This window comes from Colletes gigas, unplaced genomic scaffold (assembly GCF_013123115.1).
Source record: "Colletes gigas isolate AHSC1104 unplaced genomic scaffold, ASM1312311v1 Colletes_gigas_Sc00006, whole genome shotgun sequence".
In the NCBI taxonomy this organism is placed as follows: Eukaryota; Metazoa; Arthropoda; class Insecta; order Hymenoptera; family Colletidae; genus Colletes; species Colletes gigas.
The window spans coordinates 2,680,020-2,693,375 of record NW_025106635.1 but is presented as its reverse complement, the minus strand read 5'-3'; the positions used below and the strand labels follow the sequence as shown (position 1 = coordinate 2,693,375).

At 43.6% G+C, this 13,356-nt stretch overlaps 1 protein-coding gene across 4 annotated transcripts in view; it reads right to left on the bottom strand.

Moving 5' to 3' along the window:
* Positions 1–13,356, bottom strand: part of LOC122395924 — a 152,930-nt gene that overhangs the window by 8,483 nt on the left and 131,091 nt on the right. For all 4 annotated transcript variants that reach the window (XM_043393850.1, XM_043393851.1, XM_043393849.1 and 1 more), the window contains exon 10: positions 6,569–6,696. In XM_043393850.1, coding sequence (XP_043249785.1) covers positions 6,569–6,696 — 128 coding nt within the window. The remainder of the gene's footprint in view (positions 1–6,568; positions 6,697–13,356) is intronic.

Sequence of the window (13,356 nt, the reverse complement as noted above, 5' to 3'; positions counted from 1 at the left end):
AAATAAGTTATAAGTTAGAATAATAAATCGAAGAACAAAGATACGAACTTTTGATACTCCGAACAAGTGAGTCCAGTTGAGGAGGAAGACAAGGACTATAAAAGACATAGTAATAATTAAACAGGGAAGCCACCATCGAGAAAGGACGTGTGGATTAACGAACCATGACGAGGGGGACATAAAAGATGCAGACACGATAGTCGAAAGAAGATCAAACCTGACACTAAGAATCATCGATCATCTTAATAACCGTTGAATTTTTCTTGAAACTATCTGGTAATACTAAAACAGAATTCTGCCTAGAATTCTACTAATATTATTATTAACCGATCGTTGCGATCAAAAGCATTAAATTGTTGCACAGAACACGTTTCCATATCATTCGTACCACCGTTCCCGTGCATTTCCGTCCGATATTTGTAATTCTTTCCACAGATTATATCGTACTCGAAATGCCGCGAATTCTCCGATTTAATTAATGCACGATTCCCCGCATACTCGCGTTAATTGCGCCCAGTGTACGCGCGCGGCGTATATTTTTTGCCCCGGCGAGGGCGAGACCGGTAAATCAAGAGCGGGGGAACAGATGTTACGATTTCTCATTTTTTCCGACAACGTTTTTCGCGCAACCGGTGTTTCTGTGCCAGATTAACAAGGAAAGATTGCGCGGAGTCACCGTACCACATCATGAAGGCGATTTCGATGGGTTTCTTTTCCTCTACGGAAGAACGCTTATCCAGCGTGTTTCATTAGTTCTTGCTCGAACATTTTCAGCTTCCTTTTCTCCTTTCTCCGCTTCACGCGTCTTCGGCAACTCCTTCGGTGAACGTTTGACGTTTCACTCGCCAGACGCTAATTGCACACGATTTCAAAAGTATCGGCGATGATGTTCTCGGACAAACACGAAAAGAAAACTTTTTACTCGACCGGAGTTTTCGACAATGCTCGCGAAGACCACTTGCAACCACTTTTAGACAGGAAATGCGTCGAGTGTCGGTCCGTGTGCGACTGAAACCTTCGGACGGTGCTCGAAACCCCGCCTGTGTGCGCTCGTCCGTGATGCTCAGCAGGCCTGTACGCTCCGTGTCATAACGATATTCATGGAAACCTTCGCCCGCTGGAATTTATTCCACGATAAAGGTCTACCAGACGCGCACCGCGTCCGTGGAAGGGACTGGCACTTGTTGATCGAAACGATCAAGCTTGCTGGCGCGCGCTCCTGATCGTCCAGTCTAATGCAAACGAGCGATACATCGCGAGATCAATGCTCGATCTTTAATTACGCGCGGAAATTAAAGCGCGTGTTCACCGAGGGTGGGTCGGGTCCACCCACACGTCGTCGCGAAGCCAGACGTGTCGCATTCCGCGCGCGCGAAAAGCTAAATGGGCACTCTCGAAAATAAGAAAATCGCTCGGAACCACTCTTCCACAGGAAGTGCATTGAACGACGAGCTGCGGCCGACTGAAGGCACCGAGGCCACACAAACCCACGCTCTCACGTGCGTCTCACACGTGTGTGCGTGCCGGGGGTTTGTGTGCCAGTGCACCTCGTGAACTCTTCCGAGAACAGATTTCAAGGGTCGCTTCAGGTATAAACCGACACCGAGGGTTGCAGTCCTCCCTTCCCCTACGCCCCCCTGCCGGTCGAGCTCTTTATCTTTCGTCTTCTCCTTTCACCGTGTTTCACCCTCGTTTCCTCTTCCCTTCTCTCGACGATCGTGGGCGGCAAAGGAGCGGCCAAGGAGAGCCCGTCGGTCTCCACAAAAGGTACCATTTATCCATTGTAGTGACAGTGGACCGCTGCTGCTGGCCTCCTCTCTCTCTCCCGTTCCCCATTTAATCGGCACGAATTTTTACTCCCCCCCTTTCCCGGGACCCGCCACCTTCCACGTACCGATTCGACAAGGTGCAACTACCTTGCGTTCCGTCGTTCTTGCTAATCTCCGTCGGCGTTCCCGTTTCCCTTCTGTTCGCCTTTCTTTCGCTACCTCGCGCGCGCCCCCTCGCTCGTTCCGTCGATGCTGTAATCTTTCTCCGAGCACCGATCGTTATCCAGGTTCCATCACTTTCTGTGTCAGATCGGTCTCCGAGTCCGGTTCTTACCGATTTCCACCAGCAACGATCGACTTTTTTCCTTCGTTCGTTATTTAGGTGGAAGTTCAACATCCCCCGAAAGAGAGAAGCAGGGTTTTTAAATTTCCACGAAACTTGGATAAGGGTTACTGGACTTGCATGAAAATTGTTGTATCAGAGATTCCAGTTAAATAAATGTTAGTTAAGAAAGTCATTGTGTAATTTTTTTTACAATCCAAATAAAAAATCCCTTATAAAAAGACCCCAGGGTGTCAACAGTGAAGGTGCACAGGTTCGAGGTACGGCGATCGACCACTTGGATAAGGGTTACTGTACTTGCATGAAAATTGTTGTATCAGAGATTTTAGTTAAATAAATGTTAGTTAAGAAAGTCATTGTGTAATTCTTTTTAGAATCCAAATAAAAAATCCCTTATAAAAAGACCCCATGGTGTCAAGAGTGAAGATGCACAGGTTCGAGGTATGGCGATCGACCACTTTGGAGCACATCCATCACCACGGATTCATCTTAATCTCTCGCCTTATGCAACTGTCTCTCATATAGTCAACGACAGGATAGTTCCTCATCTTTGCACCTTGATGAAGATGTATCCTCAGTTATTATCTCAAATCTAGTCTTGATCGATGCGCCTACCAAATTACTTTTAAACACGAGTAATACCTGGAATTACACCTCGATGAAAATCTCTTAAACATCTTTATGGTCTTCAAAAAATTCGAAAACACTTTCATCCGAGTAGTTTATTCCGACAATATGATTTTACACAGTCTTTGATATTAAATTTATAAACTGCTTTTACGTGTTTCATTGTTGTTGCAAGTCATCCGAAAGCTCGGTTGTGAAATGTTTCAGTACGCGACTCGTAAATACTGTAAACGCGTCTAAGAGATATTTTTAAAGATCCCCGGAACCGGGATTATTTGCGGCCAAGGCCAACGCGTTAACAAGAGCCTGACATAAATCGGGAGAATTTGCTGTGGACAACCACCGAACCGGAAACTCGAGACGAGCGGTCACGTTCGCAACATTATTATTTTTCATGGGGCACGGGGTGTCTTTTGGCAAACTTTCGCGCAGTCTTCCCTTCCGATTTACAACTTCTATGCGCCAGGGTATGCGGCACGAGTGAACAATAACTCTACTTTTTATCGATCTGTGTACATATCTAGGCTCCCCCCACGGAACGCGTGGGCGTTGCAACTTAAACTTCTAAGGGCATTACGTGGGCGTTGGAACGTGCTTAGCATTGTTTTGACGAGAAACTATTCCTTAATTTGCTCGATCGATGAGGCTTCATCCAGTCTATCTTTGACAGCCACCTACTCGCGGTTAGTCTTTGATAATTGTTACGCTATTACGCGGTGAAATTGTTTATTGCAGGTAATGGCGAGCCACTTGACCGCGCGGGCTTAAAATATTTTCTCAAGATAGATCAGCGCTTCCCAAACATTTTCAGTCGCCGGTACACTTTACGCGCGATAGATCCACGGAACGCTTATTATAGCTGTTCGATTTTGAAATTGAATACTATTTTCGAAAGTTGAATAGAAATAAAAATTATTATAATAAAGAATTTAAGTAAAATTATATATAATAAAGACGACTGTCAGTTTTTCGTTGGCGAATTGGAAAATGTATAAAACTAATCCCGTGGAAAGATCGTGGGCGGATCCGAAGCGAAAAGTGTAAACAGCTTTCGGTGAGTTCGCGAAGAAATTTTTAACAGGGGATTCGCAAATTCGAGGAGAAGCGTCAATAAAACGAAACTTCATAATTCTTCTACAGGGGCCGTGGAGAAGTAGGAAGTTCTGAACATCCGTCGGGGTAAAGTTTCGCTCTTGAATAGGTCGCAAGATGAGTTCCCGACCACCACGTAGCCGTGGGATATTAAAAGGTGGAGCTCCTCTTTAAAGAGCCTTTTAGGAGTCGGCCATTTTTTCTGCGTCGAATTACAAAACAATCCCGAATGCCGGCTTAAAGCGTTCCTTGATGAACGCAACTTCCGCGGAGAAAAGTTCCGGAGGGGGGTGCACGGGGAACGATTTTTAGGTAATCGCGTCGAACAGAGGGAAATTCCTTCGAGGAACGAGGATTAGAGTTCGAAGGGAAAATTTAAATTCGCGAAAAGTAATCGTTTAAAAGCCTCTGGGGGGGCCCCGAAGACATTGATTTACATTCCCATCGAAAATCTCGAGATTACGGGAAACTTTTAATTGGATCCAAACAATGTGTGTTTTTTTTTCCTCTTTTTTCGGATTCGCTTCGTTGCTTGCGGAGCAGGATTTTGAACGTCAAAACGAACGGGGGGGAGGGAACTTTTGCGGCGTTAAACGGAGCAAACGCGTAATCGACGGAGCCAAGAAAGGGGAACTTAGTATTTCCCCGTAACTTCGAATTAGAATAATGTCGAGTTACGTCTCGTTCTAGGAACAACCGAGTCCCGAAAAGCTTCCGAGCGGAGAAAATTAACGTTCCGCCGAGTTGTTGCTCGCTAGACGGAACTACGAGCTTTCGAATTGTGGTACAAGATGGACGACGTTAGCGAGTTCGTTTAAATATTTTTATCACGCGCACAAAAATGGTACAAAACTAGTTTCGAATAGCAATGGGTTAAAGAGACAATTTTTTATTTGGACAGCGGGTGCATTTCAACGTCGAACGTATAGTAAAATTCAGAGAGTATATCCCTTAAACTTTTCGTTAAAAAAATTCCAATAGTTTCCTGAACAATCTCCTAATGGAAGTTCCCTGTCCGCCAAAAATATTTTAATGGATGATATATAAAAAAAACTATTCGTCCCATGAGTTTGTAACAAATTTGACATCGAGATGACCAGCAGTAGTATTTCTAAATAGAATCGTGTTATTTTCTATCGATTATGTAATTCAGAAATGAAACAATTAAAAGGTGCACGTACCGTGATTAAAGCCAGCGTGATTAAATGTTGCAAGTGAACCGAATAGGAGCTACCTTTTCGCGAGATATGAACAAGCAAAGGTCCCGGCGTGAAACGAACCGGAAGCGAGGGGTCTTCCGTGAAACTAAAGAGAATGTCACGAGAGATTTTCTATTCACCTCGTAATTAGAGCAACGACCGGATGAATGTTCGTCCAGGTACAAAGTCGATGGGACCGAGACGGGTCATTCGAAATAACGTCTTTATTCTTGCCTCTCGGCAAACAACCCCGGCTACGAGACACGCCGAAGGGATCAAGAGGTCACGATGGAAAGCTGGAAAGCAGGAGGAAGCACTTCAAACGAACCTGGACGCGATCAACTCGGAACCTTTGATCTATTCCCTCCTCTTCGATGAACTGCTTTTTTTTTTCGAAACTATTTTTAGCCCCCGTCGCCTATCGTCTCTTCGACGTTGTCGATAATCTCGCCCGCTGGAAACTACCGGTTTTTTGCGAGCGTCATTTTTTCCAGGGAAGAAACGACAGCGCTCTAAAAAAACTCTCGATGACACGTTCGAAAGTAATCGTCGAAACTTTTTGTCGCTCGCGATCTTCAACTTTCTTTAAAAGTTCTCGTTATCCTCGCCCGCTTTGGTTAAATTTCAGACAAAAATTAAACTATTCTGTTTCTAAAAGTTTTACAATTTTTGTTAAGCATTATCGAAAGCGTAGGAATAGTTTCGACGACAAACGAGATTTCAAATGTTTGTTCGGACCTCAAACAAGCGATAATTTGGAAATGATTATGGTGATTCGATGACCCGCTTCGAGTATTTCATTTTAATATTAAAATAGTGATTTATGCAGTTATTATTCTGTTGCGTTCGTGGTGGCTCGTCTCGTTTCCTTTCCATCGATTTACAGTACGTTCGAGTCGATATTATTATTATAGAAGCACATCGTGGAGCAAGCGCGGTTATTAAAATTGAAAAACAAGTTTGTGCTGCAAACAAATACATTCGTCGTTTACCGTATTTGTACTGCGCGAGAAAAGTCAACCGCGCCTTTTTAATATTTGCCCGAACAATATTATTTTTCGTCCGGAGTAAATACGGCTTCCTGAAACTGGAAAATCTTTACGCAAAGCCCACGGGACACGAAACGGACAGGTTTCATAACTTATCGCGTGAACACGAGGTGTTTGTACGAGACAAGATGATGAAAAATGGACGGAGAGGAACCAAACCAACCCCCCCAAGAAATTACCATTTCCAAATCACCATTTTATATATTTATTTATATAATAGTTATTATATTAGAATTAAAATTTATTTATTCGTTGGAAAATATTGTGTATTATTTTTCAGTAACGAAAAAGTGCAACAAACTTTATTTTAAAGTAAACGAAATTTGTATTGGCCGAGAAGGTACGGTTCTGTGACACATAAGAACGATTTGGAAGGCAAAAACGAGAAGGCCAACGGGGTTTTTCACGTTGTAATGCACCTAGAATCACTCTACCGTGATGATTTCCGGGCTATCAATGAATTATAACGTTCATTCAAAAATAACTCACCTTTCTACTTCACGATCCAAGAGCGCCGGCGTGCTCGACGCTTTGATACGCCTCTGCGCCTTGCTCAGCCCAGGAATTCGTCTTCTCTCCTTCCCAGCGTACACGCCGGATCGTTGATCGTGCAACGGCTGCAACGGAAACATAATCGGAATTATTTTACACGCCGCGATCAAAATATTAGACGCCGGTAACCCCGTTGATAACCTCACGCGTGAAAGCTACGCGGGCCCCGTCGATCTTTTCCCATGATTCGACACGCACGAACGCTCCCGATCGCTCACGTATCTACACACGCTTATCGAAATCAGCCTATAACGGCGGAATAACTTGATCGAGTATCTCGTTAGCAAATTATTTCGCAAGTGGAACACTCTCGGTATTATACCGGGCCGATCGTTCGAATTTTTCGTCGGTTCCGTTCGTTCGATCAACAGTTTCTGGTTCTGTTTTCTAATCGATAGTCGGGGAATTGTTTGTCGGAAGCTGCACCGCCGCCTAACCCAATTAAGAAAGAACCGAGACGGCGATGCCAGCGTCTGTTGTTTCAAAGTAGACGAGAATGGAAAGCGGAAGAGGACGGAAATAAGAGTAACAAGAATTTCGGGCAAAGAACGCGAACTGGAGCTCGCTTTGAAATTCATCACACCCGAAAGAACGCTTCTAATTAATCAGTATTTATTTTTAGACGTACCTGTCTCGTGTATATTAAAATTTCCACGTCAAGAAATTATAATTTTTACACAGTGTTTTGAAAAAAAAACTAGCGTGTAAAATCCACGTGTAAAATTCACGCGTTTGCCTAACGTATCTTTCGAAATTCTCGTACGAGGAAACGGTCTGACGTTGCAGACACGGTCTTCCGTTCTTTCGGCAACAGAGAGTGTATTTCACATTTTGGCCGGTGATTCGGGAATTCTGAATCACGTATCGCGGCGTACCACGGGCAGAAGCAAACACTGTCAATGAATATTTTCCGGCTGGCCGAATTTGTTTTGTATCCCGAAATTCCGCGGCATGGACGTTTATAAATTTGAATTTGAATGGACGTCGGTGCACGCCCGACCGAGACAAAAGCCAATATGTATTTTCATTATGATTCCGTTTCACCCCGTTTCGCGGTCTGCTTTTCGTTCTCGGGTCTTTGATCGAATTTTTCAATCTGTCACAATACGACCCACGCACTCGGAAAGGTTGCACCGTCCATCGAACAACGACGTTCGAACTCCCGATGTTTTTACAACTGTTCCTACCGGATCGATCACACTGACTGCGAAAAAATTTGCTAAATAAGGGGGAAAAAGTCAATTCTAGTTTCTCTTCTTCTCAACTCTTGAGTTATTATATAAAAAATTCTCTTTGCAGGCGTGTTTCCGAGGAAGTAATTCACGCGATGCAGTTTGTGTTTTCGCGCGAATCTAACGTATCATTTAATTTCCTGTACCGATAACGAAAGCACCGCCGAAACTCGATATCGAATATCTCGGTGGTTCCGGGGGTAAGCCCGATTCTAAAATCCGCGAAAAGCGCATTGGCGAACGATTAAGCCCGCGAAAAGAGGAACGGCCGAGAAGGTAATAAACGGAAGTAGAATCTAGCGAGGCGGTCGTTTGTAATTAAGAGAACGAGACAATGGGCATCGAGACATTTCGGCGAGCTGGATTCCTTCGTTGAGCGACCAGTGACACGGACAATGCTTGTCCTCGAGGAGTCAAGTGACTTCTCGACCTCCCTTTAGAAACGCCGCCGTGGACAGAAACGTGGTCCGAGCTCGTTTACGGAACCGGAAGTTGGTTACACCGTCGATCGATATTCTGTTGCACCAACGTGCCCCACCAGGCAACACTGGACGATTCCCCCGCTGGTGGAACAATTGCACGGACGTGCAAATTGTATTTGCGAATTCTATCCTCAAACGTTGCGGGTCCAACGCAGAGCGGAGGAGCGAGAGAAACGATGATATTCGCAAGGGATGTGGATCAACCTGCCATCCACCGCGACTTTAACCTTTAAAGTCACTCTGACGCGTATATCGCGCTTCCTACTTTGTTTTATTACGGTTCGTTCGTTTCATATTCACGCATTTAGCATGGAATAATCCAGGAATGTAACCGGTTTCTACGAAACGGAGTCGGTTATACGAAATTACGTAACTATAAACGATTTCTTGATCCTTGATCTTGGACAGAATTTGTGTTAACTTTGACCATAACTGGTGCTCTACCCTAATTAAGTAACGTAGCTTGCAATATGTACTATGAATATCAATCTCTGTCATCGGAGTGGCCGTGACGCAAATGATGTAAGCAATTAATGCGCTCGAGGTCGCGGGATCGAATCGAGTTCACCGAATTTTTCTAGTCTGATTAGCTCAATTTGCAACCATACCAAGGATACGTACGATTTTTAGTAGATATATTGCGTTTGGCAGTAAAATGTACCATTTTTTGAAGTTCGTTTTGCCTCTTTCTGCCCGATAACATCGTTTATTGCTTCCAATAATTCGATAATTATCATAAAACGCGATGGGCGCGAAGCATAAACTGTCTCTACACTCGAGCGCTGAGCATGCATTCGAAGGGATCATAAATGACGGGTGAAAAGCTTCGATCTATAATAGAACCGAGTTCCCCGAGCGTGGCAGAATTTTTGAGCCGCGTCAAACCTTAATTAACAGTCTGAGAGCATTTGCATGTACCTGGCGGAGGCTTTAACCTACATACACTTGGAACCTAACCTGCCCAGGGCGCCGATAATTGGAGACTACCGAGGTCGACGCCGAATTATTCATCCGTACAATTTTGGCGCATTGAAATCATTCGTAGGATCGTCTGCCCGTGCTCGATTATGCATTTAGTTAATTTACTCCGCTGGAAGAAATTACGATTTAACGAAAAACGGACGCAACCGATCGATACGAGTTTATTTATAGGGGTGTGCTTGATCCGGCAAACTGTGCAACGCTCGAAACAGCTCTGATTCATGGATCCCGGTAAAACATAAATCTTTTGTGGGAATTTAATGGCGCGTAATACTTTTGACGGGAGAAAATGAACGAGTGAAAAGTATCCAACCCGGTGAAGATGAAAGAATCTTGTATTTGCGATTAGCGAGATCGAAAATCGTCCTGGATAAAATGGAAAATCGTGTATTTAACCTTTTGGAACCCTTAATGAAACGTCATGTAACAATCGACGTACGGTTAATAAATAACTGTCCTCGACGACCAGTCGTGATCCTAGCCATCGATCATTTTTAGCCTCGGCAATTAAACATCGATCAAGAGGGTCGCTAAATATTTGAGGGGGCACGTCGGAAAATTATTTTCAAGGATGAACGTCAGACGTTCGATCCGCTAGACACGCGATTTGTAATTTCCTCCTCGGAACCGGTAGACGATAGAACGGTCGAATGAATAATGATCGGACGCCAGTAACCAGTAACGTCTTAGCCACGAGCTTCAATGCGCATAGTTACACGTGCACCGATGGCCTTTGCATACGACTGCATACGATAATTACACACGAATGTTCCAATAAATTCAACAGACTGTATCAACATCTTCCCATTTCTTCTCGGATCCAATTATTTTCTTAAATTGAGACAACGATAAGGAATTATACCTGTAACAGGTGTATGAGAAAGAAAAATTAATGATCAGATAAAATTCGCCCCTAAAATCTGATTACCACCGCTAAAGAAATATCTCTTTTGTCTGTGGAAATTTCACAAATAATATCGATTCGTCCATAAAAGTAATTATTTCGTATCGTTAAAAATAATTGGAATTCGCGTGGGTCGCATCTATGGAGAAACATGGTTAAAGAAACGCAGTTTCTCTACCAATTTTTCCCCCCCCCCGTCCTCGTTTAGAACAGGTAAGTGGTTCGCCCTAGTTCTCGGAACCACCCCATGTAATACATTGAAGCTTTTAATATATCGGACAAGTTACCGCGCGATAAAGTCGTTTGAGGCGATATTTTAATTATTTTGAGTACCGTGAAACGTACTTGCACGTACATACGTTCCGCATCAACGAAATACGTATGAAACTGCATCGTTGGAACGGTTCCCTCGATAAGATCGAGACCGATGTTTCTCGCGGCGAACCGGTAGACGGTTACGCCGGAATTTCATTAACGCCTTCAATTACACTTAACTTATAAGTGGAGCGTGTTAATGTATCGATTACATTATTGCGTTTGACTAGAGGTGTGCATCGTATCGTGGTCGGCGACGACCTACATGCATCATTCACAGCGACGACAGTACATACTGGTTCGTTAACATCGCCGGTAACAATGCCGTGTCGAATTGACTGTATCTCTCACGTTTATGCACAGGTTACCGTTGCCGGGGACAAGCATTTATCTGACAATTAGTGGTAACCGTAGCCTGGGGTATTATAAACAATGCCGCGAATTCCATGAATATATTAACGAGGGTAATTTGACGCCTTTACATTTTGCGCTCTAGTATTGATCAATTCTGCGATTCCCTGCTTCGTTAATGTTTGCGTTCTTTGTTTGAAACGCGCCGCAAAATACACGCGTCGCGATCAGAAACGAGATGGACAACGACAGACGGATAATTAAAACCGCGCCCGTAACGAGGCTGACGCCAATCTTTTAAATACAATCGGAACAAATATTTGAAAATGTTCAGACAAAATTTCTAATAAAATTTCTTTGACGAAACATTAATTTAACGATCTGTCGACGTTTGATGCATGAATTTTGTATGCTACAAATCCACCCACGTCCAATAGTGTCGTGTTCGAAAGACCTTTAAATAAATTCGATACTTTTGATACGATGTGGTCATTGTCTAGACAGTATAGTAATAAGCAACGGAAAGCCACTGCGCGATCCGTTAAAAATTGTGGTGTGGAAAGAGCAACCTGTCGCGTCGTAGGATATGTATGACGGAATTGTCAATACACGTGTAACAGTAAACTCTGATGCTTTTGACAGAGTTCAACCAAGTCCGGAGATCAAAGAATCGGAGAAAGGTATGAAAGTGCATCGAGGAAACGAACAAAACAATCAAAAAGCTACTCTGCTAACAAGCTTTATCATATAGTTTACACAAAAAGCATCGACCGTCTTATAAACGTGCAAATATTCTCTAAAACGAGTTTCACAAATTCGTTCCACGCCCCCGTATACATCACTTTTTCGTAAGGAATCGAAGCCTTTATGCTTCATCTGTCGCTAAAAAAAAAATCGAAGACACCGTAATTTATCGACTTCCGCCCCCTCCCTTTATGACCTCTCATTTTTTTTCTCCCCAATAATTTGCTGATCCTCCAATCGGTGGAAACTGTACCCATTGTACCGCGTATTGGGCCATTATATTCGCATCCAGGTTTCTTTCGCGCGAAAGAAAAGCTGAAACGACGCTGGAACGGTCGGGATTCGGTTTCCGTATTGGAGAATCGCGGGTGGGGGCGGAGGGACGTTTCCGGTCCGGGTTCGCCGGGGTCTGCGGGGACACGCGTGGATCGAGATCGAGATCCGGAGTATTCACGATCCGTGCCTTTCGAGGCGCATCGACGCGAACGACGGCGCATTCCGGGTTCGTGCCGTGAGATCGTGGAATTCCCTATGGCGATGCAAATCTTAGATACGTTATCGTACCCGCGACGTGACTTCCCGCAGGAGCGTCGAGAAACGAGCTTGCGATGTCTGCAGCCACCCCCCCTCGCGCACCCTCGAATATTTCGCCACCTCGAATTGCGAAAAGTAATTCGACGACGTACCTCGATGCCTTGATCAACCGTTCGATGAAGGCTCGTGGGGCTTGAATACTCTGATAATTCAAGTATTCGGCTCATTCAAAGTGTAATTCAAGTCTCTGATAGCTTTGCTAACGTATAACGAACTGTATAAATAAAAGTAATTACAAGAAAGTCTTTTAGTGTAATGAGAAGTAATACAATTTAGATTCGGATCAAAATAGACCCCGGAGAGTCTGGTATTCGTTAATTTTGATTTTGGAAGCTCATTGACTATTATTTTAGAGTTCGATAAGAGGTTGTTAAAACAAAATAAAATATTATTTATCGTTTTTGTTGCATTGGTTAACAACAACCAGATCTCGATAAGCTTCTGCGTGATTGCGAATACAAAAGACTCGATCTTAATATTTCCAAGTGTCATGCGATGAGGTGTTGTCTCGTAATCATCCGATAATGATGTACCCTTATATGCTCGATAATATACAGCCATCAATAGCGACCTGTGACCCCGGGAGTGACCCCTCGATGATCGTTTGTCTTACTCCCAGTACATCATTAATATTACCAGCATAACAAATCAATTTCTTGGTTCTATCAACCGAATCTGTCGCGATTTAAAAAATCCACGTACCTTGAAAACAATGCTCATCTTATCAATTCGCGCTTGGAATATGCAAACGTTACACAAAATAAAAAAAATCTGTTCTTAAACGATTTCACTTTTCATAAACGAGCGTACACTGGAAATTCTTCATTGTTCCAAGTTTCTCGCTTTTCTAACGTCGCAGTTAATTGAGTCACCTTTTCGATGAGCAATTTTCTTGTCTTCCATCGTCGCTGCATCGTGTGATTCATTCCGAACAATATTCACTGATATTTCAGTTATTCGTTACTGAGAAATTATTTTCAAGTATGCAACTATCCATATCTTTAACAAGCTGGCAAAGTTCTCGAACAGTTCGGCGAGACAAACGATCGCGACCATTTTAAGCTATCAACTGAAACCACCGTGCGTCGAATTTGACTAATATTAAAACGAACGAGTAAACAG